The sequence below is a fragment of the Musca autumnalis genome, unplaced genomic scaffold (assembly GCF_047663935.1).
Source record: "Musca autumnalis isolate F117 unplaced genomic scaffold, ASM4766393v1 scaffold_2, whole genome shotgun sequence".
Lineage (NCBI taxonomy): Eukaryota > Metazoa > Arthropoda > Insecta > Diptera > Muscidae > Musca > Musca autumnalis.
The window spans coordinates 144,802,062-144,828,322 of NW_027411755.1; the positions used below are offsets into that span (position 1 = coordinate 144,802,062).

General features: G+C 36.8%; 2 protein-coding genes across 2 annotated transcripts in view; both read right to left on the reverse strand.

Annotated features, from left to right (window-relative positions):
* LOC141394696 (probable G-protein coupled receptor CG31760) overlaps nt 1-26,261 on the reverse strand; it is a 262,519-nt gene that overhangs the window by 107,090 nt on the left and 129,168 nt on the right. The gene's annotated exons all lie outside the window — the stretch shown is intronic.
* Nucleotides 14,293-15,342, reverse strand: LOC141392407 (lamin Dm0-like). Its single transcript, XM_073965352.1, has one exon. It carries the CDS (start codon nt 15,340-15,342, stop codon nt 14,293-14,295), a length of 1,050 nt encoding a protein of 349 aa, XP_073821453.1.

A 26,261-nucleotide genomic window follows, 5' to 3' on the forward strand; every position in this document is an offset into this window, starting at 1 on the left:
GATATATATCCAAAACTACTGAACCGATTTTCTTCAAAAGTTCAGAGAATGTATAGGGATGACCAGTGGTGGACATAAGTTTTACATTTTTTTACCCTATATATAAAAAACGATATTTTAGGAAAACTTGCAAACGTATCAGTAAGAAAATTAATTTGCGAGGTAGTTGTGGTCGAATCTCCGACCCTAGGTACTCATTTAGGGCCTAAAGATCCTACCACGCCCAATTTTTTAAATATGTTATATCTCTGAAACTGCTGAACCTATTTTCCTGAAAATATCAGAGAATGTACAGGGGTGACCCCTGCTGAAAATAGGATAACTATTTTGTTGAATTTCGGAGGGAGCCGGGGTGCCTTTCCTAGGCCCTATTTTTTAAAAACGCTATTTTTGTAAATCTTGCGATCTTAACGGTTTGAAAATGATTTTTTTTTAAAATATGTAATATCTCCAAAACTTCTGAATCGATTTCCTTGACATTTTCAGATGATGTACGGGGATGACCCCTGGTGGTAATAAGCTTTACATTTTGTTGAATTTCGGAGGAGAGGGTTACCCCTGTGTCCTATTTTTTAAATAAGCTATGTATGTAAAACTTACGAACGTGTCCTTTTCCTCGACCCTGGATACATATTTTATCCATAAGATCGGAGTGGTCTCAATTATGTTACAAATCAATGGAAATACAAGATGTTATGCATAACGAAGCTTTGGTCTTATTGGAGAGCAAGAGTTTAGATTAAAAGGCAACGTATCGATAGCTACAGTTTCATTATATACCTAATGAATTTCGGAGGAGCGGGTTATCCCCTGTCAAAAGAAATGGAACGACATTGACATCATGAGTCGATCGGTAAAGGAAGTAACTGACACCTTTACAAAAGTCGAAAGAGAATCTGCTAAAGTTGGTCTGGCAGTAAACGGTGAAAAAACCAAGTTGATGGTATCGACGCGTAATATTACCACAAACCCCGCACCATTTGTGAATGTTGGTACCTACAATTTAGAGGTAGTAAAGGACTTCGTCTACCTCGGCACCGCCATAAACACAACAAATAACATCAGTTGTGAAATACGAAGAAGAATAGTGTTGGCAAACAGATGCTACTTTGGGCTGAGTAAGCAGTTTAGGAATAAAGCCACCTCTCGTCAAACAAAAGTAACACTTTACAAAACACTGATACTACCCGTGCTAATGTATGGTTCCGAAGCATGGGTACTTGCTCAAGCAGATAAGGCAGTGCTTGGTGTGTTCGAGAGAAAAATTCTTCGAAAGATCTACGGGCCAATCTGTGTGCCAACTATACAATGCATCAATGTAGTTGAACAAATCGAGATACAACGATTGCGATGGCTAGGCCATGTTATAAGAATGAGTGATGATGAACCCGCTAAAAAGGCGTATAAATACGGGCCGCATGGAGGTTCTCGCAGATCTGGAAGGCCAAAGCTCCGTTGGAGCGAACAAGTGAAACGAGATATCTGTAAGCTACATATCACAGATTGGGAAAATACAGCAGCAAACAGAGAGGATTGGAGATTTTTTCTTATGGAACAAATGTTCTGTAAAAGGCCAGCTAAGTAAGTAAGTAAGGGTTATCCCCTGTGACCTATTTTTTAAATGCGCTGTATATGTAAAACTTACGAACGTGTCCGTTTCCCCGACCCTGGGTACATATTTTAGCCATAAGACACGACCACTCCCACATTGTTAAATATGTTACAAATCAATGGAAATACAAGATTTTATGAAAAACGAAGCCTTGATCTTATTGGAAAGCAAGTGTTTAAATTAGAAGGCAACAGACATATCGATAGCTATAGCTTCATAAGGTATATAAGATATACATTATAAGAATGTGGAAGGAGGACACAGTCGGCCCTTAAGTTGCCACTGGACATTCATTTGAATGAAGGGCACACATGCAATATTAAATAAAAGTTATCATCTGGAACTGTTTCGGTTAGTACATAATAAAACTAAGGACTATTATTATATTGTTTTGGAATTAGGTTTTAACTTAATCCAATGTAGACGTTGTTTTCGTTTTAGATTGCGATTCTACAATGCTATGTTTACGTTATTGACATATTCACACAATACTTTATTTACTACTAAGCACACAGCTTTACTCTATTCAAGTTACTCTTTACATCACTGACGTTTTTATTTCGCGGTATAATATACAACTCTCTCGCCCATCTGCTACTCTCCCGTATTTATACTCGCTCGCAGATGCGTAGAGTGCTCTAGTATCATTAATGTAGAAAGTTCCGCAATGATTACGAGACATGCTAGCTAATTCGTAAATACACATACAAACAGACGGATGAATGTAAACAACAAATGGGGCAGAGGTGATACATAAATAAGAGAGAATAGTGGGGGTTACAATGTATGACGTCACAATGTAAAAAGATTATAAGACTAAAACTAAATGATGAAAACAAATGAGGCACCCAGGGCCAAAACACCTTAACCCTCATTATATCCTCAGCATTTAGGCTAACGAAGGTATATACACTTTGATACGACCAAAAATGTGCCTCATCGAAATAACGATTTTAGACCCCAAGTATGTTTGGACGAAATTTGTTTTAGAAAAATTGGAGTCTATTTAGCAATGTCCATCCGTCTCTCTGTCTGGCTGGTTGGTGCGCACGATAACTCTCGAACGGATAATCCGATTGGAACCAAATTTTTGGTCATATTTTGTCCAAACCTAGTTTAAGTTCGAAGATGGCCTATATCGGTACACCCCTTTGGGAACCTCCCCCACAAAAGTTTCATTTTTTTTTTCTGTAAAATGGTGTGAACGATAACTCTCAAAGGGAGCAATCGATTTGGTCCATTTGCACATCGTGAAATTTCTACCAGACTTAGATGAGGTGGCAAAATTTCAGAAAAGTTCAGGTTAGGACATGTTCTCGAATCGCTTTGATTTTTGTTGTAACAACTTGTATTCACTGCCCTCCATACGACGGTACAGGTTTTCCGAAAAGACTATAAAAACAATCGATCTGTCCGTAGATGAAAGTTTCAATTCACATAGGCTGAGGGTATATCTCTGTCGACAAAGCTGATACTGATACTTTTTCACTTGTTTTCGAAAAAATCAAACTAACTATGCTAATGGAACCTGAACATTTGTTTGATAACCCTAGGTTATACTACCTGCTGAAAACTCTATGGAAAGTTCAAAAAAATGTGGATGCCATAATGACCTAAGCCGCTTAGGCCAAAAACGCATGTTACGTTTAAATCAAGTGTATACTTCAAAAATAATTCAAGATAACTATGGATGTTAAAATTTTTGAATTTTACCGAAGCGAACAGTTCAATCATTAGAACTGGGATGCAATTGGACAAGAAATTATATGCAGTTATAACATTAGATTTTATGAAATCTCTGCCGACACCAGGCATTTCTACAGTGGTAACTTACTACAAAAGGCAGAAATGGGCCTTTTGTCTTGGTATTCATGTCCTTATCACTATGAAGTCATTCATGTATACCTAGAATGAGCTAAAAGCTTCACGTGGCCCACAGGAAATATGGTCTAGCATTCATTATGTATCACGTGAAAGCCAATGTCACATACATAGTCAATAATTCGGCCTTCCCAGTGAAAGGGATAGGAAAACATGTTTGGTATATTGTCAGTCATTCCAACGATGCGATCAATATTTTGGTATCATTGAAAAGGAAAAAAATATTATAATGATATTTTTCGCCTTATGATTGGAATCGTGAAGTCATCACGACAAAAAGCGAACAATTTCAAATGGGAAAGATAATGGTACCTTGTATTAAAAGCATGTCTTTAATGGAGAAACTAGTGACAAACAGAAACATCTTCCAGACAACTCTTCAAAAGTTGAATGGCTTAGGATTCAGTGGATTCGATTCCAAAATGTATGGTCATTTATAATTCACTACAAATATTCAAATAACATAGATATTTTATTTTAAGAATTTGATATTCATATGTATATCCTATATCTCCTATAGAACAGTCCTTTTATATTAATTTAAAAACAAGTTTGAGAGCCGAAGATGAAGATATTCAGTTAAAAGACCAATAATTATTATTAGTTTGTATTATTTAAAACTTTAAAAATATTTTTATTATATATGTGAAGAAATTTTGCATGTTTTAAAAAATTGAGACGAAATGGCCTAACCCTCAGTTACTATCAATATAGATTTTTTTTTAACCTTACACCGTTTTGGTGCTCAGAGAGAGAGAGAGAGAGTATAACAAAAAACCATGGCAATGTAGTTAGTAAAAGAGATACAAATAAACTAAATTACTAAATTCTTAATAAACAATTATATTACTATCAAAATTCATAAATTACAAGAAATTCAACTAAATTAACTTAAATCTACCGTAAGCATATGTTTTATTGGATGGATTTCAATTCTCAAAATAAACCAATTTGAAGGACTTCCAGGTATAATTTCCACATTTTAAGTTAAGTTAAAATTAAGTTGAAGGCCCTCCTTCAAATTCAATGATCCCTTTTAATTTTAAGTTAACTGGAAAAATCTAAAAATCTTTTCGAAAAATCCAATCATAAGATTTATTATAATGTGGTTTAATGTTGTGACCAAATTTGGGACACTCTTGTACCCTTCTCTATCAGCAGAATGTCAAGCCAAGCAACATTTGGAAATTCCCCGCACTAAATATTACCAAGATTTTGTATTAAATTTAAATTATTTTATGATATAAATATGTAAGTCTTGAATTCATGAGAATATCTGTTTGCCTATGTATGTCTGTATGTATTCAATTTATACGACAAAATACTTTCTCAATTATTACTTATCGGCAAGTTTACGGAAATTGCACTTGAAAAACAATTGAGATTCTAAGATATGATACTCGAATAAAGTGTGGAATTATTATGTAGGAGAAAGAAAGAAGCGATGTTGTTACATATTGTTGTCTTGGAAAGCTACAAATTACAAATTATAACACTTCGTTAAAGAGATGCTTTCGAATAAGGACGTTTTGTGGCTACAGTATTTGATATAAAATAGTTAAAATTTTCTAATTTATATATGATATTTTGTTGGTAAAAATGTAAGTTGACATTCATGACGTATATATGTATTTCATTAAGGCATTATTATTGTTATTGTAATTATTATCATATATACATAAATATGGCTAAATGTAAAAGTAAACTATCACAGGGAATATAGTGGTCATATGATTCGAATATATTGATGAGAGATGACTTGAGTCGAATTTACTGACCTTTAGAAGGGATGACTTTCTATACAAACAAATACAAAATACTTATACAATTTGGATAACGACTGCAATGTTTTCTAAGCAGAAATCTTTTTTTTTCAAGAAGGCAGCAGATATTGTACAAAGTGGGTTGTTGCTGTTGTAACATTGTTTATACCCTACACCACTATGTGGGGAGGGTATATTATAAGTTGGTTTTGGCCAAAAAGTTTGTCACACATCGAAATAATGGTCGTAGACCCATACATATATATACCAAAATGAATGTCTCGACGTCCGTCCGTCTGTCCATCTAAACCTTGTAATCACGCTACACGTCGCAATTTTGATTGGATCGTCACGAAATTTTGGGTGTTAATGGGGGTCCCACAGAGGAAAAAACCTATTGATTTTGGTAATGGTCGGATATTATTCAGGGGTCGGAATTTGAAAAAAACTTATGTGGAGAAAACGTTTTATTTGAAAGCGAATATCTCTCTTCTGTAAGAGGTACGTCGAAAGCAAAACCTGATAAGGAAAGTAGAAAATATCACATTTCCAACAATGTGGAGTAGGTTGTCAGGTGTTCGTCTAACAACGGAGATATCGCAGTTGTGCAATCACACTACAGGTCGGAATTTTGACCGGATCCTCACGAAATTTTGGGGGCTGATGGGGGTCTCACAGAGAAAGAAGCCTATTGAGGGTTGGCATACACCCAACTTTTCCATTTTTTATTTGAGTTGTACTGACGATGCACTTAAATGCGTTTCAACAAAATTGACCTGTATTAATGATGACATTCAGAGCAAAGGCGCTAAACTATACCAATTTCAATATTTTGAATTTTACCAGTCAAAAGCTTATGCACAGGGGTAGTGGTGTAGGGTATCACATAGTCGGCCCCGACCCGACTATAGCCTTGGCTCACTTGTTTTATTTTATGTTTGTACGTTTATTTTTTGCTTAATCTGGCACTGGGTCTATTTATCCCCAGTTCTAGGAATGGATGGGATATAACCACAGGTCTAATGTCGCGCAGGCCAGTGCCACATGCTGGGCGGATGTTTTCCTTGCCCTATAGGAATTCAGACGGCTGCACCTTCCCGAGCGTAGTTGAGCCTAGACTACTCTTGTTTGTCATGATGCAGCTGATGGTGGATGTTCTCCGAGCACCGCATTCAAAAGATAGTTCTTTATGGCATCGGAGACTACATCCGGGTGAATGTTATTTAAACCTGCTTGATAACCTTGTTGATCTAGGGGTTCTCTCTTGTAATGTTGGACCTCCCTTTCTAGAAACTAAATATCCCTTCAGATCTGCCCGGGTGGGGGTTCTATCCATCATATGATGATTAGGATGGCTCACACTGTAACACTCGAGCAAGTACTGCAACGAAAACCCGGAAGAATCTGTACCATAAGAATCTCTGTCTCCTCATGTAGATGGTCCACTAAAGACATTAGGAGGAACCCTGTCGCAGTTCTCAGTGCGGCAATCTGACAGGTTTGAATATTTTTCCATCGCGTTGCATTTATATTAGCGGACCATACTGGCGCGCATAGCTTACCACAGACCGACCTATAGCGTTGTCGTAGATTGCTGCGGCCTATGCGGACGACATGAAAATGCTGTCGAATGTGACTCCTAGAATTTTGGGGTAGTTTGTGGTCGGAATTCTGCTATCATCAACCATCACATTCAACTCTGCTCTCACCTCTGCCGTCCATGTGGTGAACAGAGTGGCGGATATTTGCATATTCTTCGCGTGGAAAAAGCTAGTAATATCGATCAACGTTTCAAACTTGTCCGGAGGGTTGTCCGATGTGGAGGGCTTGACAGTATCAAAATCTTTTGATAAGTCAAGCGCCACTATCACTGTTCTACCACATGGCTTGCTCTAGTTGAGTCTCGATTAATATTTTGGGGGATGGCGTGCAACGCTGCTGTCGTGATGTGCTGCTTACGGAACCCATGCAGATGATCCGCAACTGTATAGCTATTTCTAACGCTTGGAAGGACTAAAGCCTTAAAAGTCCATGCTACGTTCGACAAAAGCGAAACGGTCTATACGATTCACCTTTGCTGGTATCCTTACCCGGCTTCAGTAGCGGGACCACCCTGCCCATTTTCCAGACTTCGGGAACAATGTGGGTGATACTCGACCCCCGGCTCATCCAGCTGTTTCAGCATTACCATGCTTTGTATGGCTTAGCGTTCCTTATGACATTTGCAACATATGCTCGTCAGGAAGAGATCTAATGCGACGTAGTACTCTTCGCGCTGGCTTTTCCAGATATGTCAGCATAACGTCGCAAAACGTTTTTTTCTAGTGTTCGAGAGTGACTTAACCGTTAACCACAATTCACTTATTCCGGCACCAATGGTGCAACTTTCAGATGATTTAACTATTTATTCAGTTTATGCTAACCGACCAACATGTTAACTTCCAGTGTCAGCTCCCTGATGCTGGGGTCAGTGGGGTTGGCTTGACAAATCTCATCATGATCAGTTGCTAAACCCGTCTCCTTTGCTGGGAAGTTTGGTTTCACGTCAGGTATCCGATCAGCAGGTATATGGCGAGCGGCTACAGCTGTCATGACGATTCGGAACGTCCGTTATGCAACCCACCCATCAGAAGGTTTGGGAAAATCTCTGAAGCGGTGATTAGTGACCTCTCTGAAACTCGGCCAATTTGCTTTCCCATGATTGACGAAAGCGCGACGTTCACAGATGATGAAATCGGGCAGTGCGCTTATGTGGAGATGGTTTGATCTGAAGCTGTCTGGGAGTGTAGATTGGCCTTAGGAAAGCTGATTTGATTCTCTGTCAAGAAGAATAGCTACCACTAACGATATCAATCCCTTTTTATGTCAAAACATATGAGTGATAGAGATGTTTTTCGATGAAATAGGCAAGGAAATTTTGCCCAATGAACCAAGGTACAAAGTATGAAAAAAACTCTTTGGTTGTTTTTATCAACAAAAGGGATAAAATCCCTGATAGCTCTTCGTACTAAGACAGGAACTGCAAATGGAACAGCGATAGTACTGACAACTGTAAACTTTGTGAGGATGAACACCTATTATGCGGCTGCTCACAAAAGATACAACATCTTAGGAGTACACTCTCTACAATATCTGAATTTATATTCCAAGGTACGTCCTATAATCATCACCAAATTTTAAAATCATTGTGGTAGCTTACCCTTCAATAGTTAAAGCCTTCTTACCTAATGCTTTATTACCATCAACTGATCTTCTTAGAAAGATAATAACAACGCCTACTCTAAGGGTGAAGGTGTTATACATCGCCTTAAATCTAACCTAACCTTCATATTTATTATACCCTTAACCATAATATAATATACTTAAATATGTCATTCTGTTTGTAACATATCGAAATATTCATCGGAGACTCTATAAAGTATATATATTCTTGATCAGGTTAAAATTCTAAGTCGATATAACCATGTCCATCTGTCCGTCCGTCCGTCCGTCTGTTGAAGTCAAGATACAGCTCGCGGTTTTTATGATAGAGCATTGTAATTTGGTATAGAAGTTTCTATTACACCTAGGATGTTTGGTATTGCAAATGGGCTATATCAGTCCACGTTTAGAACGGTACCACCCGATTTTCGGTATTTTGAAGGTTTTAGCTTCATTATCACACCGAAATGGTGCTTAGTCTCGGTTGGGGGTATTCAACCTTCCCCTCTAAATATGTCGGTATAGGTCCACGCCTTCATATAGCCCCCGTAGAAGTGTATCTCCCGATTTTCGGTATTTTGAAAGTTCTGGCCTCAATATCCAACCGAAACGGCTAAAAATTGGTATTTAGTCTTTGTTTCCATAAGAAATTTTTCGGTATAGGTCCATGCCTGCATATAGCCCCAATAGAACGGTACCCCCCGATTTTCGGTATTTTCAAGGCTTTAGCCTCAATATCCCAACGAAATGGCTGAAATTTGGTATTTAGTGTTCGTTGGGGGCATACAACTTTTCACTCGAAATTTGTCTGTATAGGTCCATGCTTTCATATAGCCCCCCATTGAACGGTACCCCCCAATTTTCATTATTTTGAAAGTTGTGGCCTCAACATCCAACCGAAATGGCTGAAATTTGGTATTTGGTGTTCGTTGGAGGTATACAACTTTCCACATGAAACTTGTCGGTATAGGTAAACGTCTTCATACAGCCCCCATTGAATGGTACCTCCCGATTTTCGGTATTTTAAAACTTGTGGCCTCAACATCCAACCGAAATGGCTGAAATTTCCAGTTTCCACTGAAACTTGTCGGTATAGGTAAACGTCTTCATACAGCCCCCATTGAATGGTACCTCCCGATTTTCGGTATTTTGAAACTTGTGGCTTAAATATCCCATCGAAACGGCTGAAATTTGGTATTAAGTCTTCGCTGGGTGTACAAAACAGTACAGATTTTAGTCACGTTTGTGTATTAATAGAAATTGTTTGTGTTCCCAGAGTTTGCTTTAATTAAATATTGTCACGGTGCTCTTGAATCAAATTTAAATGGAAGGTGCTTACACCTGGGAAGTTTTTGCGGATTCTAAAACTACAATGTTTATAGATGAGAAAAATCAAAAAACGAAAAAATCACCGGAGCGCTTTTTAAATAAATCGCGATTTAAGTTGACATTTTTAGGGGTTGTTCAGGTTTTCACGATTTTGCTTAGAAACCGCAAGTCCTATCAAAATGAGACTGAAGAAAATGTTGTAGCTATGAAAATTCTCTACAAGACTGATAATCATGGTATTTTCGTAGGTTTTACCGTTTTTGATATATTGAAGTTCAAATTGGGACAATGCACTGACTGTATCGCCCCCTTATAAAACCATGTCATGAAGGGTGCGCCTTAACTAACTTTTAATGAAAACCGCTTACACAGGGGAAGTTTTTGTGAATTCTGAAACAGCATTGTTCATAGATAAGAAAAATCCAAAAACAAGAAAAAATCGCAGTACGGATTTTTAAATAAATCGCGGTCAAAATTCACCGCAAGTCCAACCGAAATGGAGCTAAAGAAAATGTTGTAGCTGTGATAATTCTCTAAAGGATTGACGTTAATGATTTGTTCCCATTTTTTAGATAAAGAAGATCAGTTTACATATTTAGGTTTTTTGTTAGGGTTTCGCGATTTTGCTGGAATACGGCAAGTCTTATCGGCCTTGGACCTGAGAAAATCTAATAGCTGTGGAAATTCTTTACAAGACTGGATTATGTAATTTTTCCTAGGTTGTACCATTTTTTTTAGATATATAAGTTTAAGTAGGGAAATTGCAGTCATGATATTGTTTTATAAGGAGACGATGCAGAATTGAATTGAATTTTAATTGTACCAATTTCAACTTCTATATCTCAAAAGTTGTAAAACCTACGAAAATATCATTAAGGCCAATATTGTAGAGAATTTTGATAGCTACAACATTTTCTTTATTCCCATTTTGATAGGACTGGCGGTTTCCAAGCATAATCGCAAAAACCTAAACAACCCATAAAAATGTCAACTTGAATCGCGATTTATTTAAAAAGCGCAGCGGCGCTTTTTTTTTGTTTTTTGATTTTTCTCATCTTTGAACATTGTAGTTTCTGAATCCGCAAAAACCTCCCAGGTGTAAGCACCTTCCATTTAAATTTGATTCAAGAGCTCCGTGTTGTGTGTTGTTAGAGGATACAAAAGGTCAAATCAGAAAACTGTAAATATCGGTCCATGTTTTGGAAAGAAAAACGATGACGCCGCAAGTGCGCTCTTTTAAAGAGATTTGCTACACTATCCATGTGAAGTGGATGTAAATTGGTATTTTGAAATCTCAATGGGTAGGAAACCTCTTAATATAGAAGAAGAGCTTAGTTCTTTTATAAACGAAAGGAAACTAATTTTTCCTATTTACCTTAATACAGTTCGTGGTAGAAGGTATAAAAAGTGTGGTCCAGCCGAACTTATTGCAGTTTTTACTGTTTATGAGTTATTTTAATCATCTATGGTTTACAATATGAATTCGGAGCTATACTCGTTGATATGAGAAATTATTTTTTGTCTGCCTAGTATATTTTCCAGACGAAGATTTTAAATGGGCGCCATGCGAGTCTTACGGCTTGAGGTCACATTGTAATACTCAGAGCATGCTTGTATGTAATTCCTTTTCGATGGGCATGTGTGTCCTTTTCATTAAGTTCTTGTTGTTGTTTATTTTGTTATGTTTGTCAATGGCTGAGTGGATTTGACATAAAAAACTGTTGACCAATACACGACCGTTTTGAACATTTTGTTGGTGGGATAACATTCAATTTCGTATTTTTATTTGTTTTTTTTGCTCTGCTTTTGGGTAACAGATGTGCTTTTCGTTGTTTAGCACAAAGTCGTAGAAAAGGACACATGTTATGGCTGAGGTCGGTCCCCTTGTAAAGACTGAATTTTAGGGTTACCTCATAAGCTAAAGTTAATGGAACAATCAGAGAGAGAGAGACAATTTATGTTTTACTACGCCAATGTTGCCAACTTAATAGAAGTTCACTTTTAGTAAGGGATTTACCACAATTGCGTCGGTAGCTTGTTTATGAATTTATTCAGCCATGGAATTATTGGTTCTACACAGAACACATTTCAACAAAAAACATGTCCTCGCTTTTGTTGTTCATAAATATATGACAAGTTAACAGAAACATGAAATATAGCAACATTTAAGTCATTTTTTATGAGGTTCCCAGTTTTCTCTGCCAAATATAGTTATCTCCAAGAAATCTTCGTACTAACGTACACACATTCATTTGGTGGAAAGGAAGGGACTATAATTGGTATTTAGTTATGACTTATGGAATTTTCGATATATTGTACAACAATATGGTTAAATGCTTTGAAGGTTCAATGAGGGGATGGATACATTTGGGATATGTGTGTGCGTGTGCGGCGCGTGTTTGGGCAGTGTGTGAACAAGTGTCCTGTGAACACATGTGCTCGCCTTTTCTTCAAAATGATTACACAAACAAAAGTACACAAAAAGCTGTGAAAAATAAACAGCCTAGTGGCTTCCTTTGTTGTTCTTTTTCATTGTTGTTGTTATTGGAGGAAATAATGATTATTTACCAATTGCTTCATTAATAATGGATTGAAGGAAATAGAAAAAAGTGAGCAAAGGCTATAGTCGGGACGGGGATGACTATGTGATAACCTGCACCACTACCCCTGTGCATAAGTTTTTCGCTCGTAAACATTTCATTTAGGGAGATACTAAAGTTATCACCTATCTGGATTTTATACCAAATTACTTAAGTCTAAATGAACCAAAATAATTGATATTTAATTTTATATTTGACTAGCAGACCCCGGTCCGCGTTGCTGGCCCGTCGTAATGAATTTTAATGACAACTTTTTATCGACTTTATGCTTGAAAATTCAAAAATAGGTATTTTCTACCTCACTTCTTCAGTCTATTGTCAAACCGGGAAGAATTTGTTTGTCTGTAACCTTTCTTTTCTCTCTCTTTGTCGGATTTTTTCGCCAATTTATGCTTTTTAGGATTTATTATCGTCCATGTCCCTGTCTTTATCCTAAAGCGATCTAATTTTAAAGGTTAAAAAGTGGTTAAATCGAATTCTCCCGCTTATTGAGACTTAAATGTTTTAGCTTCTCATGGCTGATGGACCGTTGAACCTCACCATTCATTTGTAAATATTTAGTTTTTCTTGATCGGGGGCGCAACCACCGTTGTCTCGAAAACTAATTTGCAACCCGATGCACTCATAAGTTTAGCAAATATAGCGATTATAAAATAATAGGCCCCGAAATTCGTCTACAAATATATAGCATTTTGGACCACGGGACATTCCTGAACATTTACTGAATATTAGGTTTAGTAGTTTTGGAAAAATAATGTTTTGAAAAGAGTGGGCGTGGTCATCAGTTTTCAAGATGTAACATATTAAAAAAAGGTAGGCCTGATCCGGTATCTTGGCTCCAAATATGTACCTAGTGTGCACACAACTTCATTGCCTACCAGAATGTATGCTGAAACCGAAACATTTGGCAAACATTGAAACACTTGGCAAACATTGAGCTTTTGTCGCAAATTTTATGGAAATCCCTTCAGTAGTATTGGAGTTATGACATATTAAAAAAAAACAGCCGTGGGCCATTGACTCGGAAATTTATTTTCAAAGCGATACATTTGTAATTGTTGCAAATATTGCATTTTTACAAAAATAGGGCATAGGGGAGGTACCCCGCCCAATCCGAAATTCAACTAAATGTGTAGCCTATTTCAGCAGGCGGACATCACTCTACGTTCTCTGAAAATTTCAGGAAAATCTGTTGATGAGACCGACTCCTAATCTCATCACTAAATTTAACCTAAGGAAACCGAAGAAAGGAAAACGCGCGCGAACGATGTTGTTCGTTTCGTTGCTTTAGAGAGACTCTTCTTTATTTACATTCTACCTTAAAACTAAATCTTATAATCTAACAATAACACACATACACATACATTCCGTTTGGACGCACATTATAAATGCACGCTGCATCTATAAATACATTATGACGCCGTGCACACACACGTTGCGCCGATAATGGAAAATACATATTTTATTATCGACCCTTCGCTATCTTTACTATTTTGGGTACGACATTTGTTCCATTATTTATGGCCGACAGTTGATTATTTTTAGACATAGATTCTTAGACGACATGCTTACAAAGAAATCTACCTGACTCTATTTACACAGAAAAGAGTCTTCTACAAAATTCACCATTCTCCCCGCCTTAAAAGATCCTAATCTTTTAACTGTTAGGACAGGACATTGAATATTTTCTTGCTTGCTATCTGACTCCATTTACATAGACTAATTTAGATACAGAACTAAACAGTTTCTGGTCTTAAAGCAATCTAATTCTTTAACTAAAATGTATGTATGTTATTTTTTACTAAAGAGGAATATTATCATAATCCTTATCATAATGTAATATTTTTCATTACTTATTTTCTAAGTTAATAATAAACAACATATAAAGACTTATAATAACTTAATTCTAGGTGATGGCACCCAACACCTTCAGCAACCAGTATGGATGATGACTTTTTTTCCCTCGATGAAAGACGTGATAAATCCATTTTCTTCTTGGAGGATTCTTCTCGGCACTAGAACTTTCTTCATTAATTATACTATGATTGGACACATGACGTATAATTCTACGCTTGACACGATCTGCACCGGCAACTTCTTCATTGGAATTATATAGTGTTGTCTTTATGTTTTCTCCACTTTTCCATTTTCGTGGCTTCATCATTATTTTTGTTGGTGGTTCTTGTGCTGTATCCGTTACAAACCTTTGAGATAGGGTAGCACCGCCATCGATTTGCACTTCATTGGTACCTTTCTGTTGTACCCTTGCTTTAGGATCACCTTTGTAAATTTCGATGTCATATTCTCTGCAATTTACAGCCCATTCCGTTTGGCTACTAACTTCTTCGTCATACAATAGTTTTTCGTAGACAACACTTTCTTGTAGCTGTTGTAATTCAGCGTCCACTTTGGCAATCTCAGAAGCGTGGCGTCTTCTTTCATTGGCGAGCAATTTTTCCAAATCACAATTTCGGCCATTCCATGCAGCATTTGTAGATTCCAACTTACTAATGCGAATATACAGGCTTTCAATATTTTGATGAGAGACATCTAATTCTTCGATAGCACGTGAAGCTGCAACGGACTCACGATTGGCTTCTGCTTGGAGATCCTTAATCTTTTGCTCGTACAGCATTTTCATTTTACGCATTTTTCCTTCGTGTTGTTCACGCAACTCTTGCAACGACTGTTGTAATATGGTCTCATATTGTTTAGAGAGACAAGTGCGTAATTCATTAATTTCTTCTGAGTGAAATTTTTCCTTGAAGGTCAGTTCGTTACGCAGATGTTGTATGTTGCCTTCCAACTCAATACGTGCCTGTGCATCCTCTTTAATTTGTTTGCGTAGAAGCTCCAATTCTGCATGCACCTCACAGAGTTCAACACCGGCTTCCTTCGTATAAGCAGTCGCAGCATCGTATTTGGCGTTAAGATCAGCAGCTCGTGACTCGTACATACGAGCCTTCTTCTCAGCAATTTGCCGGTCCTTGGTTGTTTGCTCCAATCTGACCTTCAACTGCTCATTTTTCTCACGCAGTTGGTTGACTTCGATATTTAATTTCCGCGAAACATCAACATCAACGTGAACGTTTTCATTCTGAGTTTCCGAAGTTTCTTCGACACTCCCCTGTTGAGAGTCTATACTACCTGGAAAACTCTGCTCAATTTTTCTAATTGAACTACTATCTACCTGTCTAGTATTTATCTTGGGAACTTATTTCCCATTGATTTCTTCATAATCTTTTACCTTCACCTCTTTAGGTGCTACTCTAGAAAATTTCCCAAATCTCACCATGCGGTAACAAATTTGTAAAAAATTGAAATTCTCTACGAGATTATCCTCTTTAGGAAACTCATTCAAATATTGCATCAGTACTGATGACGCAATATCATATCTGTCTTTGACATCTTCTACACTTAGAAACTCATTCCTTATCTCAGTCTTCAGCGCATTTAATGAATATTCAAACTCTCTAATTAAACCTCCTCTTAATGTTTTTGAATGGCGCAGTATGTTTCTTTTTTCATACTGTTCCAATGGACTTAAGCTGTCCATCTCAGCTATATATTTATATCTAGAAAGAATTCGTGTATCTAACGAATCCTTCTTTGATTCGATCCCAAAATCTATCCTTACTTGACGATTTAAGAAGTCGAACTTTTTTATTGCATACCGCACACCTGAGGCAAATATGCTATGCATTTCATATGGAAATTTTCCCATATCGCGGAGCTCCCTATCATTGTCTAAAAAATCCCTTCTTGCTTCCGTGAAGGAACTACCAACTTTAAACAACTTTTCCCTTGTTTCCCTGGTTACACTTTTCTGAGCAATTTTGCTCAGTTCGAAATAAAGCGAAACAATGTATTCGCCCAACACCCTTTGATGTTGGATGAAATCTTGAAAATTCATTTTCACGAAATACACTTTTTGTCACTTTATTTATTTTTTATTAGTAGCTATAAAATTGGCCTAACACAATCTTTGCTTCGACTGTGTGCCTTCTATAACCTAACGAACAAACCTAACGTAGTCACTTTCGACTACGCGTCTACTACGTTATAACACTACGCGTAAACTAACACACTTTTCTTTCTTAAAAATGTGAGCCTACCACGTCACTACACTTAACACGAATAAACTACACAAATTTCTTTTTTTTTTCGAAACCGCGAGCCTATCACGTCGCCTATCACAGCAGTATTTTTTTACACTAAGTGAACTATCACGTCGGGGTCACCAAATGATGAGACCGACTCCTAATCTCATCACTAAATTTAACCTAAGGAAACCGAAGAAAGGAAAACGCGCGCGAACGATGTTGTTCGTTTCGTTGCTTTAGAGAGACTCTTCTTTATTTACATTCTACCTTAAAACTAACTCTTATAATCTAACAATAACACACATACACATACATTCCGTTTGGACGCACATTATAAATGCACGCTGCATCTATAAATACATTATGACGCCGTGCACACACACGTTGCGCCGATAATGGAAAATACATATTTTATTATCGACCCTTCGCTATCTTTACTATTTTGGGTACGACATTTGTTCCATTATTTATGGCCGACAGTTGATTATTTTTAGACATAGATTCTTAGACGACATGCTTACAAAGAAATCTACCTGACTCTATTTACACAGAAAAGAGTCTTCTACAAAATTCACCATCTGTTGAGTAGTTTCGTAGATATACCATATTTATAAAAGTGGGCGGAAAAGTGGGCGTGGCCAATTTTTCTTTGCATAAAAACCTAAACTGGACTATGACTAACATTTCCACAAAAAATTATCCAAATCGCTCCAGCCGTTTTCAACTGATTCAATTACCAACAAACGACAATTGAGTTTTATATATAAAGAATAGTGTTGACATCTACATTTCGCATTTTTAATGTCTTTAATACACCAAATAGAAGCATAGGTATTTGGCATTAAAGTAAAAACTTCAAAATTCCAAAATTTTAATAGCTTAGCGCCTTTTGCAACCCCTCTGATAGTTAACCATAAATGCCAGATTTTGTATTAATTTAAAGTTCAGATGTTTTAGTTTCATTGAGGCGAGGGGTATGAAGTAGTGAAACCCATGTACATGGATTTCTGTGTTTGTTGTGTTGCCTCTTCTTGTTATTCGTTGCTGGTATTTTATTCCGGTTTCTTTCGTTTTATTTTCTCAAGCAAACGATTAACAACAAAACAAGCGTGAAAAGACGAAAAAGTAGAAAATAAATAATTAAATTTAATAAAAAAGCAAGTGAGCAAAGGCTATAGTCGGGACGGGGCCGACCATGTGATACCCTTCACCACTACCCCTTTGTATAAGCTTTTCACTGGTAAATAGTTCTTTTAGGGAATATAATCCGACATAACATGATATGCCTCTTTCTCTCTGGGATCCCCATAAGCAACCAACATTTCGTGACCATCCTATCAAAATTTCGACCTGTAGCGTAATTGCAAAAAATGAAAGAATTGGATGCATTATCAACTATTGTGGTATCTCCCTTGTTTGACCACGTTCGCCAACCTACTTTACACCAATGTACAGGTAATATTTTCTTCTCCATTGACAGGCTTTGCCGTTGAAATACCCCTACTAGAAACCGATATATTCACAAAGAATAAAACGTTGAATTTGTCTCCACATGAGTTTTTTTCCTATTCCCAAAAATCAATAGGCTTCTTCCTCTGTGGGGCCCCCATCAACCCCCAAAATTTCGTGACTATCCGATCAAAATATGATGCAAAATACCGCTGAAACAACACGAAGTAAGCATTTTAGAGTTTCATAATGTTCTAAAGAATTGTTGAGAACTTTATTTGGAAGATTTTTGCAAAAGGTTACTTGGTTCAACTCCCAATAGTTTAGCCGATACTGACCAGAATTTCAGCAATTATGTAAAATTTTCTATATTTGATAGATTTTGATGCCCTAGTTGGAGTTTTTCTCATGTGGTTTTTTCAAAAGATAAGTTCTACTAGTTTAGGGCTACAATATTGCTAAGGACAGCAAGGCCAAATTCCTATTCCTTTCTGAGATAAAGGCCTGATAAAAGCAAAAAAGTTTAAATTTAGCCCGGTTAAGATGAGGCCATAAAATCCGAACTGGATCTGGCAGGACAAAACCTTACTAGGGTTTTTCTAGTCTAAATATGTACTTTCAAAAAATACATACTAGAAGTTTTTTGCATTTTCAGTGTTGCATAGTGTAATAAGGAAACCTTTTCTTCTTCCATTGGTGGGCTTTCTTTTTGGAATACTCCTACCAGAAGCGGAGATATTCGCATAAGAAAAAACGTTGACTTTTCTCCACATAAGCTTTTTGCTTATTCCGACTCCTGAATATTGTCCGACCATCACCAAACTTAATAGGCTTCTTCCTCTGTGGGGCCCGCATCAACTCCGAATCAAAAATCATGACGATCCGATCAAAATTGCGACCTGTAGCGTGATTATAAAAAAATCGGAAAATGGGATGCCTTACCGACTAATGCGATATCTCTGTTGTTTGACCACCTACGACAGCCTACTTTACATTGTTGTAAATGTGATATTTTCTACTTTCTTTGCCAGGTTTTGCTTTTGATATACTTCTTAAAGAAGCAGAGCTATTGGCTTTGAAATAAAACGTTGGTTTTATCTCCAAATAAGTTGTTTCACATTCCGACCCCTGAATAATATCCGAACATAGCCAAAATCAATAGGTTTTTTCCTCTGTGGACCCCAAAATTTCGTGACGATCCAGTCAAAATTGCGAAGTGTAGCGTGATTACAAGGTTTAGATGAACAGACGGACGGACGGACACACATAGCCAGATCGACTCAGCTCGTCGAGACATTCATTTTGGTAGATATATGTATGTATGGGTCTACGACCATTATTTCGATGCGTTACAAACTTTTTGGCCAAAACCAACATTTGATACCCTCCCCACATAGTGGTGTAGGGTATAAAAATTATAAAAACCTAATATTTTCGAAAGTTTTTGGCTATTTTCGCATTTAAGAACCGCTCATAGACATCTCGTATGTTCCAGAAATTATTGTAGTTGATTGCTTTCTTGAATTTTGAACGGTTTAGTATCTATGGAGCGGAAACCGAGAAAAGGGGATAAAAATCACATTTGTTTAGCAATTTTGGCCATTAAGCAGAAATGATGCTTAGAGTTTCTATGTTCTAGAAAGTTGTTTATTGAGATCTAAGGTACATTTTTCTATTTGGTTGTTTGCTTCAATTTTCATCGGTTTGATATCTGCAGACTTAAATCCGAGAAAAAATATAATGGAAATTTGACCTTGACGATTTTGACTTTGAAGATGAAGTCGAATGGATTTTATGTGTTCACAATTATTATTCTTTAGGACGAGAGCTACAAATTCCAAGCGGTTTAGAAGATATGTGTGACTCAAAAAATTACACACAGTGTAATACAATGTCAAAGTTTGGACTCTCGGTGAGAGTTATCTTGCGGATTTGCCATTTTAGTTGGTACTGTCAAGGTTTCTTGGAGCTTTTAAGCCACTATCTCAGGATGTATGCCCCCGAAAAAATTGTACCGTCGAAAATCGTCAAATCGGCAACAAAATTTTAAAACTCGTCAAAAATCTTCAAAATGGTCCAAAACTAGCTTTGGTTACCGTTTAGTGCATTTTTTTCGCAGGTAGTTTTGTCAACATAAAATATACAACCCACAACAATAAAACTAACCCAATCTCACTTATATACCTCTATAAAAACAGCTTTCAGAAGTTTTTGGTTATCGAGTTTACAGTAATGCAGCCAGGTAAAGCTGGGTACACATTGCCAGTTTTGAATGACAGATTATCTCAAATATCGGTTGCTTGACAGTGTGATCGTCCATATTTGTCGGTACGCTCACATTTTGTTTGATGGGCACCCGGAAATCGAAAAAACTGTAATTAAAGAGGGTATCGGTAGAAAGTATTTTATCTCGAAAACTTTTCAAGGAAGATTTTCATCCATTAACAATCCTAAATGAAAATTTTCAGCTGATGTAAATCGAAGATGAGGCAAAAACTTGTATTCCAGAAATGTGCTTAAATGTAGCCAATCCGTCTGGAAATTGCTATAAAATGTTAAAAAGCTCATAAAATCGAGTTTGGAACATTGCTTTCCTTAAAGTCGTTCGTGATATTTGGTCGAAATATAGGTATCGTCTTTTTTCATGCTATTCTGGATTACGTGAAAAATCGTCATTTTGGACCATAAAATCGTCAAATCGTAATTTTTCAATTTTGGGACAAAAAAATCATCAAAATGACGATAAATCGTCAAATTCGGCAACACTGCACTTGAGGAAAGTTACAGGAAGAAGTGGACCAATATTGTCCGTCATTTAATTGTGAAAGAAATATTGCGCATTAGTTGGACCAATGTCAGTTACTTATTTCGACAGTTATCGTGCCAATCAGACATTTTAGTCGGTCAGCGTGGTTTTTGTTTTAGAGGTTTTCTACCATTTTGTCAGGAAGCATGGACTTGTCCATGAAAAACTTTATATCGCTGCACACAAAACCATAAAAAGTACTTTTGGAAAAAAACTGCTAACTGCTAAACTTCATTTAAGCAAAAATGTTGAACTTTAGTAGGCTAGGTAGCCGAAAGAGTGGAATTTGATCTAAGTTTGGACAAAATATTACTCGAATCAAAGTTTGAACCAAATAGGTTGATTCGTTCGAAATTTATCGAGCAGCTAGGCAGAGGACATGGCTGAATCGACTCCAAATTGTCTGAAACGGATTTTGTCCAAATCATTTTTTCGAGGAGGCACAGTTTTATCGTATCAAAGTGTATACCTATACCCTTTTTATCCTAAAGGCTGGGAAGTATAAAAATCATCAGAACCACAAAGGACATGAGGGGCTTTGCGGGCATATATTGCCGACATTTTATCAACATTTTTGTTGCTGATGTTTTTTGTGCAGTATCAAATTGTTTATTGGGGTCTCAATCATTCGAAGAATTTCGAATCCCTCTTCATGATGTTTCTCTATTTTTGTGGTGTCATCAAAGTGACGATATTTTTTTAATGGAAACAAATTCTTTAGAAATGTAACTCTTAACTTTGGGATAAAGCCAAGGGAGCGCTATAAACTCCACTTGACTCTTAACACAACACAAACAATATGCCTAAAACCAAGGGATTTATTTTCTGCTTAGTCGAGCGCAACGTTAAAACCCCCACTCAACTCAACAGAGCTTTGCCAAGGGAACGTTATAAATCCCACTTAGCACAGAAGTCATCAACAGACAGACGACTGCCCCGATTGTCTGATCGCAAGCTCCTTTTATAGCCGCTGGTGGCGGTGGCCATCACACCAACACAGCTGATTGTCTGCTGACGCTGTTTATTTTATTGTATAATGGCACTGTTTAGTTCAGAGTGAGGCAGAGAACATTTTTGGGTCTCTCTTGTGCTCTCAATGAGCGTAAATGTGTTGTTGTTCACAACGTATTAGCATCTACACAGGCTGTGAGCGATAACAAATTTACGCTCTCTTAGAGCATATGGGCTCTCTTGTGAGTCACAATGCCTCCTCCTGGTTTAGTTCATCTAATGGCCGCCAGGGTTACTGATTGCTGTCTTTCTCTCGCCTAGGGAACCAGTTATTATTTCAATGAAAATACTAAATAAATAAAATAATTATTGAAATCAAAAACGAGGCTACGACTTTTGATTTTCAAGGAGAGACTAAAATGTTCACCCGCCCTGACTTTTATACCAAATCACTTGGGGCTGACTGAACCAACGTAATTAATTACTAGGTACCCTTGATGAGAGTAACAACCGAACAACCACCATTCAGTCTTCGCTTAACATTCAATGAAGATGGTTGTGCTGTCGCTTGTTTCAATGATTATTATTTTAGCAATGCATTAACGCACACCATGTTTGAGAAGAGAGCGAAATTTGCGCTCTCAGTGTTGTATGCGTGAGACTGCTCTAGTTCAAGCATGGTCACATTTGGCACGGCGGTGCCGATGATTTTCGGCAATTTACACGCACACTACCCGAATGCACAAAAAGAGCGTACAAAAGAGAACAAATGTTTTGATTTGTTATTGTTTTATAGCAATGGTGGGCAAATTGCGAGAGACTCATGTATTTTTTACACTTTTGTGTGTGAGGCAGAGCATCTCTGCCCATCAGTGTTTTATAGCAGAGTGAGGCAGAGAACATTTTTGGGTCTCTCTTGTGCTCTCAATGAGCGTAAATTTGTTGTTGTTCACAACGTGTTAGCATCTACACAGGCTGTGAGCGATAACAAATTTACGCTCACTTAGAGCACATGGGCTCTCTTGTGAGTCACAATGCCTCCTCCTGTTTTATAGCATGAGTGAATACAAACTTACTAACACACTGTCATAAGTTGCCAATATTTTGAATACATTCACATTTTCTCCGTTCTCTTTTTGGTCATTAACAAGCTCTCCCTTTGGAAATAAAATTCCACAAATTGAAAATTGGGATATCTGTAAGAACGTTTTCACACGATAAGGTTTGCCAGCTCAAAAATGCGTTGTCCGTTTTGGTTCTCATTCGTAAATTGTGTCAGTGTTGAAACAAAATGTGGAAGTAAGTGAACGAAAACGTACATAAAGTACCATACATACAACACTAGCATGTAAGATATTGGGTCTCATGCATAAAAACGAGTAAAAGCGATGAGTTGAGTCAAGTAAGCAATTGCTCGTAAGTTGAGTTAGATCGAACAGCAACAGCTTTTGCTCAATTTCGTATGCATAAAAATGAGTTCAAACCAATTGCAATTACTTGAGTAAATTGAGATCAAACCTCTAATTGTTATTGAAGTACAAACAAGTCGTCAAGTGGAAGTGAAGTAGAAGTAATAATAAAATAGAAACTGACGATATACCTAATTTTTTTGTACAAAAATGAAAGATTTGTGGGTTTGATTTGTGGGTTTTTTTTCATTTTTATGTGAGTACAATCAATAACTCCAATTGCAAATGGAAAGCAATAATTTGCCTGCCATTTCCTTTGACAATCTTTTATTTGATCTGCATCTTTCGGGAATTTTATCCATTCGCTTGCTTTGGCAGATATAAGTTTTGCAACTTCCGCAATTGTTCGCGACACAGTTGATTGATGGACCCCAATATCTGTGGCTATACCATTTTGGAATCCAGGATCTGCACAGAATCTTAAATAGAGTCGAATTTTATCAACGTTGCTGAGGGCACCACCACGTCTTTCTTCTGACTCCTCAAAAAAATATTCGCTAACCAGCAAATGCTACTACCACCAAATCTATGTATTTATCATTTTATTATTAGTTATATAAAAAATAATAAAATAAGATTACAAACCTGTATAATTTTTTATCCTCACTTGCTAAATTTGTCTTACGCTTTTGATAAAATTTTTTATTTATTTGTGGTACAAAATATTCAGCCATGATTCCTTTTTAGTGCACGCGAGTCACCTAAAAGGCATGCTCCACAAAATTTAAGCAAGAGCTCACAAAAGTAAGCAAAACCTTGTTTTTATGCATATGAAAATGAGAACAATCTCATCTAACTTCAACTTCTAAGTTCAAACTGAGCAAGAAGAGATCAAACGTGAGCAGTGAGTAAAAGCAAATACATAAAATTTTATTATGAGTTCGAGCTCAAGCTCACGTTTTATGCATGAGACCCATTGGGTCTCATGCATAAAAACGAGTAAAAGCGATGAGTTGAGTCAAGTAAGCAATTGCTCGTAAGTTGAGTTAGATCGAACAGCAACAGCTTTTGCTCAATTTCGTATGCATAAAAATGAGTTCAAACCAATTGCAATTACTTGAGTAAATTGAGATCAAACCTCTAATTGTTATTGAAGTACAAACAAGTCGTCAAGTGGAAGTGAAGTAGAAGAAAATAATAATAAAATAGAAACTGACGATATATCTAAATTTTTAGTCCAAAAATGAAAGATTTGTGTTTTTTTTTTTAATTTTTATGTGAGTACAATCAATAACTCCAATTGCAAATGGAAAGCAATAATTTGCCTGCCATTTCCTTTGACAATCTTTTATTTGATCTGCATCTTTCGGGAATTTTATCCATTCGCTTGCTTTGGCAGATATAAGTTTTGCAACTTCCGCAATTGTTCGCGACACAGTTGATTGATGGGCCCCAATATCTGTGGCTATACCATTTTGGAATCCAGGATCTGCACAGAATCTTAAATAGAGTCGAATTTTATCAATGTTGCTGCAGGTACCACCACGACTTTCTTCTGACTCCTCAAAAAAATAATTCGCTAACCAGCAAATGCTACTACCATGAAATCTATGTATTTATCATTTTATTATTAGTTATATAAAAAATAATAATTAAGATTACAAACCTGTATAATTTTTTATCCTCACTTGCTAAATTTGTCTTACGCTTTTGATAACATTTTTTATTTATTTGTGGTACAAAATATTCAGCCATGATTCCCTTTTAGTGCGCGCGAGTCAACTAAAGGGCATGCTCCACAAAATTTAAGCAAGAGCTCACAAAAGTAAGCAAAACCTTGTTTTTATGCATATGAAAGTGAGAACAATCTCATCTAACTTCAACTTCTAAGTTCAAACTGAGCAAGAAGAGATCAAACGTGAGCAGTGAGTAAAAGCAAATACATCAAATTTTATTATGCATACGACAAGCATCTTTTACTCAAAAAATCGAGTTCGAGCTCAAGCTCACGTTTTATGCATGAGACCCAATATCTACCTGTTTCATCATATTTTTTACAAATAAAGGTGTTCTTCAAAACATGACTTCTATGTACCTGTTAATAACAAAGGCATTTCCCTATTTCATAGAAATCTTTCTTGAAAAATTTACGCTGGTAACGCAGGTATCATCTTACCTTCAGGTGGTAAGAATTATTACATTATTTTTTACATGTCATGCGCGCATGAGGCAACAATTTTAACAACGCATACATTTTACCCAATTTTGTGGGATTCACAAGAATTACTTTTTTAATTTTCAAATACAATACACACATAAACCTTTTTGGTACATTTATGTAAAACCGTACTTCTTTTTGTTCAAAAAGTACGCTTGTATAAAATGACTTCAAAAACGCAACACTAGATGTGAAAATTACGAATGAGAGTCAAAACGGAAACCACGTTTTTGAGCAGTCAAACCTTATCGTGTGAAAACGTTCTAAGTCTTTTTCTACATCTGAGTATTTGTCCACTTTCGGTAACGTAATTGGGATCAATTTAAAGCTCCGAATGTCTTGATTGTTATAGGTCACTTTTGTTTTAATGCGCCCAACCAAGCTGGGATATTCTATTGCAATTCAAGAAAAAAATTGTGCGACAACCTACTTTTGCACCATTGACAGGCTTTGCTTTCGGAATACCCCTACTAGAAGCCGAGATATTTCCATAAGGACGCCATGTTCAATTTATCTCAACATTAGTTTTTCACCCAATCCGACCCTTGAATATTTCCACCAAAATATTCCGATTAAAATTTCGACCTTTAGAGTGATTACAAAAAAAGTGGAAAACTGGGATGCATTACCGACTATTGCGATATCTTCGTTGTTTGAACAAGCTGGGATATTCTACTTTCATTGTCAGGCTTTGCTTTTGGAGGGTCACCAACCGGAGCTGTGATGTTCGTCATTACAATTGATATTCCAAGGTGAAGTTTTCTAATTTCATTGTCAGGCTTTGTTTTTGGTATATACACCTTACAGAAGTGGAGATATCAACAAAACAACAAACAAAATCAATAGGCTTCTAGCCCTCCGGGACCCCCATAAAGATTGCGACATGTAGCGTGATAACAATGTTTAGATAGACAGACGGACACGATCGATTCAGCTCGT

Excerpts from the sequence above, each read along its gene's own strand:
- LOC141392407 (XM_073965352.1), bottom strand. The coding sequence starts at position 15,342 with ATGTACGAGTCACGAGCTGCTGATCTTAACGCCAAATACGATGCTGCG.